The sequence below is a fragment of the Bombus bifarius genome, unplaced genomic scaffold (genome assembly GCF_011952205.1).
Source record: "Bombus bifarius isolate JDL3187 unplaced genomic scaffold, Bbif_JDL3187 scf7180000009125, whole genome shotgun sequence".
In the NCBI taxonomy this organism is placed as follows: domain Eukaryota; kingdom Metazoa; phylum Arthropoda; class Insecta; order Hymenoptera; family Apidae; genus Bombus; species Bombus bifarius.
In genome coordinates, this window is record NW_022884914.1 from 1,655,323 (window position 1) to 1,672,539 (window position 17,217).

The 17,217-nt window shown below is 32.9% G+C and overlaps 3 protein-coding genes across 6 annotated transcripts; 2 read left to right on the forward strand and 1 right to left on the reverse strand.

Annotated features, from left to right (window-relative positions):
• Positions 1 to 904: 904 nt before the first annotated feature.
• LOC117213666 (sodium- and chloride-dependent GABA transporter 1-like) lies at positions 905 to 5,696 on the forward strand. Of its 4 annotated transcripts, none has more exons than XM_033459204.1 (14): positions 905 to 1,023; positions 2,514 to 2,810; positions 2,942 to 3,161; positions 3,232 to 3,333; positions 3,414 to 3,582; positions 3,663 to 3,795; positions 3,865 to 3,999; positions 4,060 to 4,163; positions 4,286 to 4,410; positions 4,499 to 4,611; positions 4,670 to 4,801; positions 4,881 to 5,084; positions 5,176 to 5,343; positions 5,448 to 5,581. In XM_033459204.1, the coding sequence occupies exons 2-14, from the start codon at positions 2,577 to 2,579 to the stop codon at positions 5,547 to 5,549; spliced, it is 1,941 nt and encodes a 646-aa protein (XP_033315095.1). In that variant the 5' UTR covers positions 905 to 1,023; positions 2,514 to 2,576; the 3' UTR covers positions 5,550 to 5,581. The 4 variants fall into 4 exon arrangements, with proteins under 4 accessions (XP_033315095.1, XP_033315094.1, XP_033315098.1 ...); XM_033459203.1 differs by lacking the exon at positions 905 to 1,023 and adding an exon at positions 1,061 to 1,248 and having other exon boundaries at positions 5,448 to 5,696; XM_033459207.1 differs by lacking the exon at positions 905 to 1,023 and adding an exon at positions 1,618 to 2,233.
• Positions 5,697 to 5,783: 87 nt separating this feature from the next.
• Positions 5,784 to 6,910, reverse strand: LOC117213667 (male-enhanced antigen 1). Its single transcript, XM_033459208.1, has 4 exons — positions 6,782 to 6,910; positions 6,449 to 6,639; positions 6,301 to 6,372; positions 5,784 to 6,215 (listed from the first exon to the last, which is right to left on the reverse strand). Exons 2-4 carry the CDS (start codon positions 6,620 to 6,622, stop codon positions 6,000 to 6,002), a joined length of 462 nt encoding a protein of 153 aa, XP_033315099.1. The 5' UTR covers positions 6,623 to 6,639; positions 6,782 to 6,910; the 3' UTR covers positions 5,784 to 5,999.
• Positions 6,911 to 10,552: 3,642 nt separating this feature from the next.
• On the forward strand, positions 10,553 to 12,711 carry LOC117213716. The gene is made up of 6 exons (XM_033459303.1): positions 10,553 to 11,046; positions 11,118 to 11,524; positions 11,599 to 11,698; positions 11,764 to 11,865; positions 11,955 to 12,110; positions 12,468 to 12,711. Exons 1-6 carry the CDS (start codon positions 10,753 to 10,755, stop codon positions 12,531 to 12,533), a joined length of 1,125 nt encoding a protein of 374 aa, XP_033315194.1. The 5' UTR covers positions 10,553 to 10,752; the 3' UTR covers positions 12,534 to 12,711.
• The last annotated feature ends 4,506 nt before the right edge of the window (positions 12,712 to 17,217 follow it).

The following is a 17,217-nucleotide window of genomic DNA, read 5'->3' on the forward strand; positions in this document are numbered from 1 at the left end:
AATAAGAAATTATTTTAGTCTTTATGTATTGAAATTGTAGATATTTTCTGCAGGTAAAATTTACAAGTATATATGTAATATATCTTTTATAATTAATAAAACAATTTGAGAATAGTAGACACAAAATAATATGTTATTTATGTAGACATACGATGGATGACAGATAATTAAAATTTTATTATTTAATGAAATGATTATATATGAGTTAATTATACTGTTCTATATTCCATATACTAATGAGTTATATCTATAATACTTTTATAAGATAAAAACATTGTTGTATATATAAAAAAATAAATACTATACCTAGGTAAAAAGTATCCGAAAATTTGTTTAATAAAATAATTTTCGCGTTGAACACATTGTATTGCTATTATCTTGAATGTTATTTGTACAATCTTTGTCTCCTTCAATTTTAACTAAACAAACATTTATTTTGTACTCGTGAAATTGTAGCAATTAACCGGAAGAGAGAGTTTACAAAATGTTTCCGGCTATTATTCTTTCACAACTCATTTCCGTTTTCCATTATTCTAATATTTCGATATAATTCCTAGTACTCCTTGATATCATTCTTATTAAACCACCATTGTATTATTTTTTTTATAATACTTTAATTTATTCTTTACCTTTATCATGCTTTCATTTTTACCTGTTTTTCCTTCATGCCTTAAAACAGTATGATATATCGACTATTTCTCTTTTTTTTTAACTGCAGATATTCTAATGCTTATCGACAAATCTATTGGATCATATATGAACAGATCTATAATAGATCGTTTACTAATGAAATCGGTACCCAACTGTATTTTACTTTAGAATAAGTTGATGATGTATGTACTATGAAGTCAAGATCAAGTGTAGTTCAGTGCATTCTAAATGTACTCTTGAAAGAAGGGAGCAATTCGCGGCCATCGGTGTGGTCAATCAGTTATTAGCGAACTCCGGGGCTCTCTCACCATTCACATAGTGCACCTAAATATAGAGTGACACTGTGGCACTAATTTGTTGAATGAAACGAAGGTGTGTTGGTGCTTGGGGGACTGAACGCCATTGTGGGGTAGATCTGTAGGGCACAGTAGAAATCTCAACACTCATCGTACGTAAGCGCGATTTGTGAACGTAACGACACGGGCCGACATACGACACGCTTCATCAATTTTCTTTCGCCTACGACGTTTCACGGCTGTTATCGATATATAAGTCCAGTGAAAATCTCAGTTCATATCTACTCGTGAAATTGTGCACGTACGTACATTGTTTAAACGGTATTGCAAAAGAGGAGTATCCTTTCCCGTGAGACATGACTGTCGATAGACTGTCAGATACTACTTAAGTAGTCAGTGGTTATGTCCATAACATTTTATGTGTATTATGTCTATTTGACATTACGTTATGTGTTTCTCGATTTGAGTGATTTTCTCATATTTTGATTCTTCTTGTTGTATCTTCTTTCTCATTATTATACGTAAAACGTAGTTTATATAGTTATTGGAAGAGTATAAGAGATGCCTCAATAAAAAAATATGATCAGCAGGATTTTATCTTCTAATAAAAATAATTTATTTCATATTTCACATTTTTTAAATATTATTTTTGCTATTTTTGTTTATATCGTAAATTGTATTACGTTAACGTTTATTGGTTTATTTGTATATTGACATAATCGTTGAGGGTGACAGTAACATTGGCTGAAAATATCCTAAAGATTAATTTATCTTCATTCATTCAAGTCAGTCACTATACAATTGAGCTTATTACACAATTGAAGTGTAGAAGTTGTAAATTGTTTTATACCGAGGATGGTATCATTAAAAGGACATTGCACCCATGAATAATTCGTTAATGATTGTCGATACAGCAGTTTGTTTACAACTGGAAGTTGGACGAATCTTATATGTTTCTCAGTTGTAACTATGATAATTCACCAAGTGTGGATTGAGTAGGTACTTGAAATGGAACGACAGAATTGCTAATGAATAATTTTCTACCTCCTACATGGCAAATTGAAAGTTTAAATCGGGATGAATTTTATTGTGACGAGACGTCCGCCGATCGCATAGTTCGTTGTTCCACGTGATGATCTCCGATGACATCGTTTCTTTCACCGATGATTAATCTAAAATAGGACAAGGTTGTTCGATGGGAACAACGTTTGACAAACGTGATTCCCGGAAGTGGCTCGTTGTCTGTCATCCATCATCATCAAGACCCTTGTGTAGAAGTATCTCACGTAACTACGATGACTGCTGAATATTCAAAGTTCTTCAGAAATGATCGCGTTATCTTTCACTTGCTGCATATTACAATTTATTTAGCGTTCACGTTCTTTTTAATTAGACATATGAAAAGTGTACATAAATTAAACGACATTAATCTTTCGAATTTTAAAGAAAAACCCAAGATCTGAACGTTTAAATGGCTGTAGATTGGACATTCAGTGTTCTAAATATTCAAGAATTTCAGAAGGCCAATTATCAGAGGTTTCTTTAGAAATTCATATTTGTTTACAGGTTAAAACAAGAATTAATAGGATGAGGTGAATTCGATCGATTTAGTATTTCGGACAGAAAATAATGCCTTCGAGCGGGTCTTCTAAGGTACCCAAGGTAGATAGGTCCACTAGTCCTCTGCCATGTAGGCCAGTGAATCCTGTTCAAGAATTAAAAGCTCTGTTTGCTGAACCACCCTTAAGAGTCTCAAATGGCGGTAAAGAGCAAGATTTTCGTTTTGAGGCGATTCAATGCTTGCAATCTTCGGCTTTTAAAGAAACCAAAATATTGCCGGATCGAGGAATGTGGAACAGTAAGGTGAACATATAAAAAGCATTTATATGAATTATAACAGCAAAACTTGTATAACAAAAAAGACATGCAGATATCTATATCATGGCTGACAATCAATTATTAATGTGGAATTGTTTTTGTCTGTTTGTTTTAAGATCGAATTTATCCTATCCGTAGTAGGATTGGCCATAGGATTAGGAAATTTATGGCGATTTCCTTACCTCTGCTATAAAAATGGCGGTGGTGCTTTTATGGTTCCCTATTTTATCGCTCTTGCACTTGCCGGAGTACCCATGTTCCTAATGGAGTTATCATTAGGACAGATGATGACTATAGGAGGATTAGGTGTCTTTAAGATAGCTCCGATTTTCAAAGGTTTATATTTCTAATTATACCCGCTTAAACATTTCGCTACTACTTCACCGTTAAATATTTTTACAAACAGGCATTGGATACGCCACTTGTGTACTTTCCTGTTGGACTAACGTATACTATATCATTATATTGGCATGGGCACTTTTTTACTTTTTGGTTTCTTTACGAATTGGTACGAAAATAACATACATAATGTTAATACGGTTGCACAACAAATAGAATTTTTTAAATATTAGTTAAATATGTACATAGATGTGCCATGGAGAACATGCGGCAATCCTTGGAATACACGTTACTGTCTCACATCTTCAGAACGTTTAGAGGCGTTATGTTGGCCCGAAGAAGAAGATACGATATGTTCTACTTCGATTGGTAATTTAAGCCACACTTTACTGAACGATCCAGTGAAAGAATTTTGGGAGTAAGTTTGTATGACACAAGAAGAACTACCTACTGTAGTTCTTGTTCTATACTCGTATATATCATTTTTATTCTAAAAAGGAGGCGTACTCTTCAAATTTCTGATGGTATAGAAAACATAGGTTCAATAAGATGGGAACTAGCAGGTACATTGGCTATCGTGTGGATCATGTGTTATTTTTGTATTTGGAAAGGTGTGAAGTGGACTGGAAAAGTAAGATTCCATAATTATTTATCATTTATAAGTAAAATTGACTTATAATCGATATTAATTTTTGTATAGGTTGTGTACTTTACATCATTATTTCCATATGCATTGTTAGCAGTTTTATTGGTCAGGGGATTAAGCCTACCAGGGGCAATAGAAGGCTTAAAATATTATGCAACGCCAAATCTTTCAAAACTCAGTGATCCCGAGGTATTAGAATCTTGTTACTTTTATTTCCTTTTCTGTCAGTAATTTAATAAATGTTTATAGGTATGGATAGATGCGGTGACTCAAATATTTTTTTCTTATGCGTTGGGTCTAGGTGCATTGGTTGCTCTTGGAAGTTACAATAAATTTAATAATAATGTTTATAAGTGAGTAACTTACGTTTTATTTAAACGTAATATATTTCTTTCAAATAATTTTAATTACATTTAATTCAACTAATATCGCGTTTGTTTATGTGTTGTCACATAAAATATTGCATTTATTTTAGGGATGCGTTAATTGTTTGTACAGTGAATTCATGTACTAGTATGCTTAGTGGTATTGTTATATTTTCTGTTGTTGGTTTCATGGCTCACGAACAACAAAAACCTGTGGCGGACGTGGCAGCTTCTGGTAATTATGATAATTAATATTAAATTAAACTGTTTTTAATATCTGTTGTTGGTGCTAATATCTTATATTTTTTAAATGTTTTAATTAGGCCCAGGTTTAGCTTTTCTGGTTTATCCTTCCGCAGTTCTAGAATTACCAGGATCATCAATTTGGTCTTGTTTATTCTTTTTTATGCTTATCCTTATTGGCTTGGACAGTCAGGTAATTTAAAATATTTTAATGTGACGAAAATGAAATAATCGATTATCACGTTTTACAGTTTTGTACAGTTGAAGGCTTTATAACAGCCGCGGTAGATGAATGGCCGCGTCTTCTCAGAAAAAGAAAAGAATTATTCATAGCAATCGTCTGTTTTATCTCGTATCTTATTGGTCTTTCTTGCGTTACTGAAGTGAGTAATTAACAAAAATTAAATTTTATCATTGTATATAAATCAATCACAGAAAAGAGTATTTTCATAATCCTTTCAGGGAGGAATGTATGTCTTTCAACTCTTGGATTCGTATGCCATTAGTGGATTTTGCCTCCTGTTTTTAATATTCTTTGAATGCATTGCCGTCTCGTGGGCATTCGGTGTAAATCGTTTCTACGATGGAATTCGTGATATGATTGGTTATTATCCATGTTACTGGTGGAAAATATGTTGGACCTTCACTACTCCTGCTGTTTGTGTGGTAAAATAACAACTTCCATTGTTATACATATACATATAATTGTTAATTTACATTTCTGATCATGTCTAATTAAAATAAACTTTCAAATTAGGGCGTTTTTGCTTTTAACATAATTAAATTCGTTCCCGTAAAATATCTTACGTATGAATATCCATGGTGGAGTCACGTGTTAGGATGGCTTTGTGGTCTTTCTTCAATGTTATGTATTCCTGGATATATGATTTATATTTGGTTTACAACATCTGGAACTGTCTCTGAGGTACATTAACTAAACATTTTTTTCAATCATCTTATTAACTAAACAATACAATTTTTTCTAAAATTTCTCAATTTTACAAAATTTAAATTATATTTTTCTTTCAGAAATTCCGAAAATTGGTAAGAATAGAAGACGATGTTGCCACTTTACGATTGAAATTAAATCCCAAAAAAGCTGCCAGTATCGGTGTAGATCTCGAACTATAAGTGTCATTGTACCTTTATTTGATATCATTAATGCAAGTGTGTTCTTTGCAGTGTATGACTGGGCAGAAGCATGATTTCATATGTTGAACAGTATCATACCATATATTCATGTAATCATTTATCACAAACAAATAAAAACTTAGTGCTGGTATAAAGTGAAGTGCATTGACTATAATAAAATACAAAATATTCTTATATAGGACATATATCAACATATATTAAGTGAAAGTTTAATTAAGATAAAATAAATATTTTTATTTGTTACAGTTTACATGATATCAGATTTGTCTACTGTATACAATTAAATGTATACACTAACTTTGCTTATTTGGAAATTTAACATTTATTAATGGATTACAAGTTTATAACTTGAAAAAGAAGATTGCTTTAATTTGTATTAATCTATATACATAATTTTATATAAAAGAATTAATTAAGAAATATTTAAATTTATTTTTCTCTATTTTGCATTTTTTTAATACGTCCAATAAGTTGTTCCTTCCATTGTTCTTCTGATATAGCTTTTGCCCATTCTGGAATTGCTGTAACTGGTAAAGTAAAAGATGCCATCATAGATTTCACTTGATTGATTTTATCTGCATCCATATCTATGTTAGATCGATTGTGAGGAGATGACCAAACTTCTATTGTTTCTGACATACAGTCCTATAAGGAATGTACAACATTATCAATAAAAATATTAAAAGACAAATACAGTAACATTGTTCCTTAAATCTAAAAGAATTCATACATTCTGTGATTCCAATATTGGGGATATCAATGTTTGATTAGTTTCAGCTGCGTTAGTTATCCATTCATCATCCTAAGAAATTAAGAAATTGTGTAATATAAGTACTCATTATATATAAATGAAATATTTCATTAAATAATAAACATACTTCGTCATCATACAACATTGGATCACTGTCAGTAGGAACCTGAGATAGTGGTATATATCCTGCCATTCCTATATCATCATCTTCACTATCCGATGCATTCATTCCTCTATCAAGAGGTAAATTTGGTATATTTAATGATTCCTCGATGGGTTCTTGTGTAGGGTCAGGAGACATTGTGCATCACCTGTTTCCTATATTTACAAAAACGTTCTTTCAAAAACAAGCGTTTCTAACCTTACTTTTGTGTGTATATCGTTATTTTCTATATTAAAACCTATCAATACTTTTCATGCTAAAAGATAAAAGTAGGAACCATATGATTCCATTCCTTACCCTAATATTTTCAAGTTAAACAAGTTATAAATGTTAACGAATGTGTAACAATACAAAAATTTGACAGTTCGCAGCTGATTCGTGTTCTTTGTAGTTTACTGTTTCAGTACAGACTATTCAAACGAGCTACTGATATAAAGAAAATAATTACACATTAATTTTCTTTAATATATTTTACTACGTGTTAAATGAATTCCTATATTTAAAAAGTATAATATATATTTTCATTTGTTATATTTATTAAAATTTTTATTTAAATATCGACAGTTATTTGATTTAAGCAACGCATATATTCAAACTCATGAAGAAATATATAATTTATATCAATAAATATTATGTAATGAATATTATTGAATGTTCCCATTAAATAATATTTAAGAAATATATGCATTATATGAGATAAATAATTGAAACTAACTTTTATGACCGCCCTTGCGCACTTTATAATTGATAAATAATATTATTTATTATATTATACACATTATTTACATAATTGATTACAGGAAAATTACATTATCTATAATGTATATCAAATACTATTGAAAGGCTTCGATATTGGCACGACATCCCACAACGGGTACTACGAATTTAGTTATTATGTATTATTATGTATTATTATGTATTATTATTGTATGTGTTTCTTATCACTGTCGTTTTTCTGCAGTATGTACCTTAGGTATCTTATCTCGTCCACTTTTTCTAATTCTTGCTCTCCCCATTTCCATTTTCTTTGTCTCCTTTTGTTCCTTCTTTTTTCGAAAACTACTATCTTGGTTTCTTCCGTGCTCAGTTTCAATTCGGTTTAAAAAATTTTTTGAATCTCTTTAGCATTTCCTTTAGTTCCTCTTCTCTATCCGCCATCAGCACAATATCGCCTGCATATGTCAGTGATCATACCTTTCTTTCTCCTACCACTATGCCCCCAGCTTGTCCTTTCCTTAGTTCTTTTTTCAGTCCTGCCACGTGGATGTTGATACTTATTATTAGCTAATAGAATCTTCAGTCTGATTTATATGAACGAAAGAAAGAAACGAAATAAAGGTAGAACCAATGAAGAGAAGGATAAAATTTAACGATGAATAAACAAAATGTGATCTCTTCTGCTTCTACGAAAATTGGTAGTCAGACGGACAAAAACTAGAACGCGCACGAAATATGGGCATAATTAAATTTGTCAGAAGGTTTCTGCTTCGTTGTATCTGGCTGACAAAGTTTATAAAGATATAACTCATACATATATGTATTTCAAATATACAAACGACTACTAGACATCCGCAGTTAGACGACGAAGAATTAACCTGATAACCAGGACATGTCTGAACAAAAATCTTCTATGAGTATGGAATTGGAAAATACCATAGTCAAATTTATTTCATTTCGTTCAGTTTTGTACCTTGAAAATGTAATTGCGGGATAATTAATTAAAATCTAACGGAAAGGAAAGTTCGAAAATTCCCAAATGAAAATATTATGTCACGGGATTATCAATTTGAGTGACACACTAACTAGCCTTCCCTGATTAACAGGTTAATTAAGAATAATACATAAATAACGAGTTAATATCATTTCAGTTTATATCTAACGCACTTTCCTTCTGTGAAGTTCATAACTAGGTGTAGAAATGAAAATAAATGTGAATTAAATCTGTAAACTTTTTTACGTTATAGAACGTGGGCGAACGAGTATACATCGTCGGTATGGTATAATTTTGGATACTACAACAGTTATGTTACTTATGGTATAGTTTTTGTTGGCAGTAGTAATTACTTGTGGCATGGCTGTCGGTTATCAACTATCTGTTTCATAGGTAATAAGGATCACACAGATGAACGCTTCAAATATTTTCGTATTAGTCGCAATCATAATTACAAAATAAACAATTTTCACAATCATATCATAGAAACTCATTTAGTCCGATCGTCAAAGAAACACGGGCTGACACACGTTCTAGGGATTCATATTAACACTTGGTTTTTTGTTCTATTTATCCCTTTTTTTGTTGTGAGTCTCTTGTTGCATGAGACCTCGAATAAGTGACTTCGTGCATATATGCAATCTTACATTTTCAAGGGTCTTGCTACATAAATATTGAGCGTAAATGCTTCCTTTTAGTGCAGTCTAATAGCGTGTTACGCGTTCGTGCATGATGAAGCTAATAATTGTTACCGTCGAGTCATTTAGCAGCGAAAGAAATACGTTTCAAGAAGTCTCTATGCCATGTGTTATTTCCACGTATTATGCGTAGTATAATTTATTGATTTACTCTTGCATATAGGAAAATTGTACAACGATGAAACTGTGAGTTATGGCAAGCATGAACTGTAGGTAGAAGTCAGCAAGGTTATCGTCGAGATTTCTTTATTAATGTTATAGACTCTCGACCTTTAGTCATCGAGTCTCCGAGTACCCGCGATTCACGTGCGTTTGCAGCAACTCAGCCCTCATGGCCAAGGGTTGTTTCCGCTGTAAACGTACATGTAGTCGTAACGATGCTCAGTGAGCAAATACAGCCCTGAAATTGGCTGTGGAGTAGAAGCCAAAGGTCATTTTTCCCGTCTTTTTGTCGTTAAGACCTATGGAACATTCAAAGCAGTTAGAACGACTCGGACGGTTGAACTTTGTTAGATATTCTATATAGATAGAAAAGATAGATTATACAAAATAGTTACGCGCAATATTAGGCAGGATTGCTGGACAGCTCCCAGTATTCTGTAAATAGTTCTATTAAATAGTCAACCGCATACAGTGCTTTCTTTTTCTCGGACGAGGATGGTCCTTCGACTTGCATGATACGTGCAAACACCAACAAAGCTGGAGCGATTTAGGTCGCAAGCAGCAATATAACACGGTGATTAAGTAATTCCGTTCAAAAGAAAGTAATAACTTCTTAGTTCCTTAGAATCCGGATATACTTCCCTATTGCGCAAATAAAAACGTATTTAGTTCGATTCATGAAGCGTAAGGATTATATGCCATGATGCAAAATGAGCCACAATAAATGTGTTCCGAAGACACAATAGTCGAGATTAGACATGATAAATAATCACGAATGAAGTTCGTAACTTGTTACTTCAATGAAAACAGGTATATATTACAACTTTAATTTTTTTAGAATGTATGTACATTTGTAATAAATTTGTAATAAATGTATTTTTTAGAATGTATGAATGTATGTTACGTTATGGATTTTGGTGAAGTAACAATTGCCCCTGCTATGGTTATTGATTATCAATTATTTTTTGTCACCGATGCTGATTAACAGATAGAATCTATATTTTCTCGTGTAGGATATAACCGTCATCCGAAAACATGGATTTTTCTCAACGATATTACAGAAATTAATTCAGACTTATTATTAAACGAACACAGATCGATACAGCTTCTAGGATCTTAGATCAACGCTACGGTTTTCGTTTTACTCGTACCATTTTATATCACAAGTAAACTGTCGCGTGAGATACTGAACTTAATGCACATATGCAGTTTTGCACGTTCAAAGAGGTTTTTCTATAAGAATTCGCTATTGCACCTTGCGTGTTAGAACTTCCCTTTGCACTTGTCTAATAATCTGTAACGTGCCGATATTTCGTAAAAGCACATATTACTACAACTTAGTTTTATGAATACTAAACTTGTTGCGAAATAGCTTCCTTCTGCAGCTGTCTAATAACGCATATCGCGCCAATGTATAATGGAATCGATAATTATTACTGTCGAGTCATTTAGCAGTAGAAGAAATACGTCCCGATGGGTCTCTCTATCCCACGTGTTATTCCTACGTATTATACATATCATTTATTGATTTGCTGTTGCATACAAGACAATTTTATAACGGTAAAACTGTAATTACGTAGTTATGTTCAAGGGAAAGTAATAATTTCCTGGCTCCCAAGAACCTGGACGTTTCTCCCTATTGCGCGAATTAAAATGTGTTTAGTTCGATTCACAAGGCGAATGGTTTTGTTGAGATTATGTCGAAACAAATAACACCTGAGGGGGTAATTCGCTTTACTTGGTTCAGCGTAGCTTTGAGCTTTTGTTGGCCGCTTTCCGATGACAGTAGCAGAAGTCGAGTCCTTGGTTTTAGAATTTTACAAATCAGTGCCGTTGTCAACGCCTTTCTGATGCTCGTGACTTCGATATATTCGTTTTTCTTAAACCTCGATAATATGACTGCTCTTTTTAGATGTATCTTCCAGGTGATATATACCGCGCAACTTATTCTTCAGACTTTCATATGCTGGAAGAAGCGCGACTCTTTGCAAGTAAGTCTCTCCTCGCGTTCTCTATGAATTTAATTCCTGTAACGAACATTACTCTGTAACATCTATTACAGCGTATAATTCGGGAAATGATGAAATGTATTAACGAGGCAAAGCAGTACGAAAGAAAGATTTTCGACGCGTATATTGCGAAATGCAACATTCTTTACGGCAGTTATGTAGTCATTCTATATATAGCTGCACTCTGTTTTATGCTTGGAACTTTATTCCTGTCGTCTGCACTTCCATTGAGTATAGAATATCCGTTTCCAATTAATTATACGGCAGTAAGCCTTGTCATCAACCTACATTACATTATCCTTTTTATCACATGCGCTGCACATGTATGCATGTGCGTATTTGGTGCGCTTTTACTGTGGTTCACAGCCGCAAGGTTCGAATGTTTGGCTGTGGAATTCGAGGCGACTACAAATATTTCTATGTTGATCTATTGTATTAAAAAACAATTATATTTAAGGAGGTACAGATAACATATTACAATGTACGATTTAAATTGTATGTATTTGTATTTATTATAAGTGATTGTATTTCTAGATACGCAGAAGAGGTGGTCGGCTGTTTTCGCTTCATGGTATTTTATTTTTTGTCATTAGCAACATTTTTCGTGACAGGATTGGGAATTATATTAGTTATAGTAAGTATAATATGTGGTGTTTTGCGGACAGTACATAATGAATCGATGATGCAATTTGTGAACAGGATACTCCAACAATTACGAGGATGGAATTCGTGAGTCACAGTTCATTCTCTCTCATGCACGTCTACATGTATGCGTGGCCAGCTGATTTAGTACAGGATATAGTGAGTCGTGTTTATGCGTAATTGTTTACATAGATAAAATTATCTTAAGCATAATTAATTACGTATGATTAATACTATATAATTTCTAGAGCGAAAACGCTTCGAGAAGTGCATATGATATGAAATGGTATGAACAGTCTTTAGAAATGCGGAAGTATATACTGAACGTATTGGTTTATCAGAAGCCAGTAACACTTAGTGTCGGTTGTTTAATGCCAGAGCTTACCTTGCGTTTTTTTTGTTCGGTAAGACATTTTTGGTATATATGATTTTACATTCTTTTTTATATATCATTTGCATTCTTGTACCTGGTACAAGTATATAAACGTCGGTAGTCAAACAACGAATGAATTAATCTGTTAACCTTTTAATGAGCAACTTCTGTGTCCATGGAAATTTAGGTTAGCACAAAAAAATCATTTTGGTCGACTTTAGTGCTTGCAATTCATTAATAACATAAATAAAATGATTCGTAAGAATATAGAGGACTTTTAAGTAAAAAGACTGCTATCCTCAAGTTGTAACAAGTTAGCACGCTTTTCCTGGTTAACAGCTTAATTAAGAATAATATATAAGTAAATAACGAATTGATATGATTGCAGTTTATGTCCAACGCCCTGTCCTTCTGTACCGGTTTGCGTGCTATGGTACAAGACGAGCCAGAATAAATGTGTCAGAAATAGCTGATAGTCGAGATTAGAAATCACAAAATGATAGTTGTCTGGAGATAGATAACTGTGGAAATATGTGTCATAAATGGCTAATAGTCGAGATTAGAAATCACAAAATGATAGTTGTGTGGAGTTCCATAACTAGTTGTATCGATGACAATATTTATACCTCTAAAGTGGAACCTCTTAGGGTAGGGTAGGGAAATCTGGGTATCGTACGAATTGTTCTGTTTATAGTTTCTTTACGTTTGATTACTGTTCTTTTCTTTTGTTGTATCGGTTATAATTAATAGACGGAGGAATGCTGCTAAATACGCTTATTCCATGAAATATCCATCCCCTACAACGATAATATCGCGACAAATGTAGGCTTGTCTCAAAGGAAACTCGTATTGACAGATTTCCTGGATGTTTAGAGTAACGGTTCGTTCTTCGTTCGAATAGTTTTTCGTATTGCGAATAACAGTCGTTGTCAGAGAAACCGAATATGTAATTTATTGCACATATGCAATTTTAGTTTTTCAAAGAACTTTTAGTTTTGCTATATGAATATTGACATCGGTTCGTAATAATTTTCTATTGTATCTGTCTAATGTCGCACGCTCCAGTTATGTAATGCAACCAATAATTATGATCGTGGGTATACCATGATTTTTGCGGATTTATATTTTTACTGTGATTAAGAATTAAATCACGAATAAAGGTATGTATGATATTCTATATACTATAACGCATATGTTACCTTTTATATTCTACGGGTTTTCCTACTAATACCAAGTTCCTACTAATAATCAAAGCTTGGGTATTATTTAAATAAAATATTTGAGAAATAATTATTTAAATGACATACCTTCTCTTCTCTTTGTCTCCATATTATTTTTTAATAACGTTGCTTTAATTTATTTGACTAACTAAATGTCGCAAATTGATCAAAAAGTGAGTTATTAAATTCGTGTCTTTAATTTGTATTTTAAGTATTTTTCAAGCTTATTCATTTGTTTTTATTGTTTGATATCAAAAGATGTACGTTTCAGCAACGGATCGTAGCGTGTAGTCGACGAAGTACTAATGTGCATTAAGTTTATTTACAGCGTTTTTACTTTGGTTTACCGCGGCGAGATTTGAATGTTTCGCCGTGAAATTCCAGAACTGTTCTAATATACATAGATATCGTGTGCGTATGAAAAAGTAAATACTGTTAAGAGGTTACTGTTAAGAAGGTAAAGGCAATATTTTATAATATATGAATTAAATAGTATATATGGTTTTTTATTTTTTAGATGAACGTATGAATTAATGACATTTAATAGTTTATAAATGATTTTTCTTTTTCTTAGATACGCAAAAGAAGTGATTAGTTATTTACGCTATTTGATATTATATGCTATTACGATAGGCACGTTAGTTCTGACTATATGTGGAATTACAATGATTGCGGTAAGTTTGTGTATAACATAGAGAGAGTACAGCTTCCAATTACATACACTCTGTGCTCATGCAAATTTACATGTACGCGTGGCCAGCTGATCTCATGGAGGATATGATACATCATACTAAACTTATAAATCACATTTGGTTAAGCATAGTCTTTTTAATTTTTCCTCTTCATAATTTCTACAGTATAAACATTTCACAAAGTGCACATGATGAAAAATGGTGTGAAAAGTGATTGCAAATGCAAAAGTACCCACTGACTGTATTGATATATCGATATAATCAAAAACCAGTAGTTCTTTCGGTCACCTGTGTATTACAAGAGCTTTCTTTGGGTTATTATTGTTCGGTAAGCCATGTCTATGTTTGAATATCAAATGCGACTAATCGAGGATACTATACGAATAGTAAGTTCATACTAGTTCAGTATCTCTCCAATGTCTTCTCCACCTTAACCGCTTTTCAAGTCGTGGTAGAAGATAAATCGATAGAAATGTGATCTAAATGATATTTCAGTTATGTAATGCATAATTTCTTTGTCATGACTCGTATAGTTGTCACAGTTATCTTATAGCTGTTATAATTATTTCATATATAATATAAAGGTATATACTAGTTATTAAATCTCTAACATACCAGAAAAAATCTTTTAATTTCAATATTAACTTTGCCAACTTCTGTAATTGGATTCGAATAAGCAAGTTTAATGTTCAATTTACCATTTCTTTTGCAAAACGTCGCACAGGGTCGTTTACGTCTCTGGATATCGTAGTCTTCTTCACTATGACTTGTACGAGGTAAGCTGCTGCCTATGTGCCCCACTGCTTAGGCTGATTTCCTTTCGTTCGTGTAAGGAGGTTTGCTCGCGTGCAGGGATATTGTAGCCGATTTTTAATTGTCAATAACTAAAAAACAAAGCCGAAAACACAATTTTTTTATTCTTGATTTTCATCTTATTTAGACTTTAAGAGTTACCTTTAATTTTCCTGACACCTGTAGCCGAACATTCTGTGTAGGACATGTCTCACAAAGTATTTGTATATTTGTTATTACAATTAAGTATAACAATAGTCTGTAGAGTGAATGCATATGGTATAAGCGAAGAGAGGGAGAGTGTGAGAGTTACTTTCATATAAGAAATAAGAGAAAAATGTAAAACCGGAAGTCCGCCCTAAATCGATAAGCGAAGACTATGTATAGTAAATAAAATAAAATACCTAACAGTAATTAGAACGCAATGAATATTACGTCAGACTGATTGTTTAAATTGTAAATATGCAGATAAGAAAATAATAATTCTTTATCATATGAAATCATCTTTTCTTATAAATAAACATATGAATATTTCGAAATAAATCCTGCCGGCACTATCAAAATATGGCATATAAATATATTAATATAAATTAATTTTCTCAGTTTTTTTAGTAATATGAAATAACGTCGCTGTGCTCTAACAAATTTATAGATTAAAAGTTCCTTATATGTAATTCGAACTATTTCTACTCGTATTAATGACTGTCTAAATCTACAACATCCTTGAAAATGAAAGAGATAAATGATACACCGACGGAATTTCGATTCTTTTTTTAACGAGCAGATGTTCTTTCGAAGGCGGTTTGCTCGTTGCCACTAAAAGCTTTGCGAATCACGAGAAATGCACCGCGTCCATTCCATTTCAGGGCCAATAGAATCGCAAAACCGCAAACGAAACTCCATCATAATGGGCAAAAAAATACGTTGGGCAACCCGTTCGAAAGGTTACATCGCGAACGGTTAGGCTGACTCGTCTGATCGCCTAAAACAAGAAGAAAAAGGAGAAGAAAAAATAGGTAAACATGGCCGATTGAACGTGATTCAGCGGTTGGCGATGTACGCCCCGAAACCGACCGGTCTCCTTCTTGGTTCCGGGAATCCGTACTCCGCCAATCGGACCTTCAGCACCAGCTCCATTCACGGACAGTGTGTTCATCTGGAACGTGTTGATACAATCTGGAAAATTTACCGGCAATTCTACATCAACTTTGGCGCGTAGTCATCCGTGAGAAGAGGAATTTAAGTGACAATCAGTGGAGAACAGTGTGAGAATTTTTCATGCCAGACGTGTTGTGTGACATGTGATGTTTTATGACAGAGAAACACATGTGACTGGTGGTAATTGAATTCGTTTATTGTTTGGTTACCATCGCTGATTTCTAACATTTTTGAGCATTTTTTGTTCATCTACGGATGAATTAATTATACACATTTTATGTTCAATTTTCGTAGAAATTAGTCATAAGTGTATGGTGTTATATACATAATTATCCTGTTTGTGTTCGGTGTTACGTTTCATCTTGCTTGTGCGAAGACTTAAACACATGTAATATCTGAATTGTTGTAACGTAAATATAAATATGACCACTTTGAAACAACTATCATAGAGACGTACGTAAACTATACATGTTTTAATGCTTTCGACTTTACTTACGTCAAATAAAATTATGTATTTCGTCATATTGCGTAATATCCGTAAAAATTTTAAAAGTAAGACAGGCGAAGAAGAGAAAAATCTTTTTCATAATCTACCATTTTAAAATAAACAACACTTGCATATTATCTCAAAATAAACATTATCACACAGTTATTATCAACACAAACGTAGATATTAATAATACTTATATGTACTTGAAATTTTAACAACCCTTTATGTTGGGTTATGTTGGGTAAACCTTATGTTATAAATAACATAAAATACTCCTAATTATCTCAACTTAACTAGTGCGTCCCTAACTCATTGCACCAGAACACCTTTCTCAAAATCGACAGCTATTGCGAATTGTTAACTAACACTTGGAACATTCGATTCGTTGACCGTATTATTCAAGTGTCTATATCCGGGGAAACGGGAAACGTAGACCATCCGGTTTCTCGTTCGAAACTGATACAACGCAGGGTCAGTGGTGCTGCAAGGATTCATCGGAGAAATCGGCGAGCTCCGATGACGCACGTGGCTCGTTTCAAGGAAACGCATGAATCGACCGATGCGCGAGTCACAACGATTTCAACAGTGACTTACCTGCTGCTTTGCTACACATAAGAGTATTTTTGGATGATTGGAATTCGACGAAAATAATTTGAGAGCAATTCTGAAAAGTAGCATAACTCAAGTTTGATATTATAAAAAGAAAATAAAATCTAATATCAAAAAAAGATAAATGAAATTTTTTTTTAAAAGAATATTTATATATACGTATTCATGTTCGAGCAA

Excerpts from the sequence above, each read along its gene's own strand:
- LOC117213666 (XM_033459204.1), top strand. The coding sequence starts at position 2,577 with ATGCCTTCGAGCGGGTCTTCTAAGGTACCCAAGGTAGATAGGTCCACT. Across the intron at positions 3,583-3,662 it reads CCAGTGAAAGAATTTTGGGA|GAGGCGTACTCTTCAAATTT; the intron begins GTAAGTTTGTAT and ends TATTCTAAAAAG. Across the intron at positions 4,000-4,059 it reads CAAAACTCAGTGATCCCGAG|GTATGGATAGATGCGGTGAC; the intron begins GTATTAGAATCT and ends AAATGTTTATAG.
- LOC117213667 (XM_033459208.1), bottom strand. The coding sequence starts at position 6,622 with ATGTCTCCTGACCCTACACAAGAACCCATCGAGGAATCATTAAATATA. Across the intron at positions 6,373-6,448 it reads CAATGTTGTATGATGACGAA|GATGATGAATGGATAACTAA; the intron begins GTATGTTTATTA and ends TTAATTTCTTAG. Across the intron at positions 6,216-6,300 it reads CAATATTGGAATCACAGAAT|GACTGTATGTCAGAAACAAT; the intron begins GTATGAATTCTT and ends CATTCCTTATAG.
- LOC117213716 (XM_033459303.1), top strand. The coding sequence starts at position 10,753 with ATGTCGAAACAAATAACACCTGAGGGGGTAATTCGCTTTACTTGGTTC. Across the intron at positions 11,047-11,117 it reads AGAAGCGCGACTCTTTGCAA|CGTATAATTCGGGAAATGAT; the intron begins GTAAGTCTCTCC and ends CATCTATTACAG. Across the intron at positions 11,866-11,954 it reads CTGATTTAGTACAGGATATA|AGCGAAAACGCTTCGAGAAG; the intron begins GTGAGTCGTGTT and ends TATAATTTCTAG.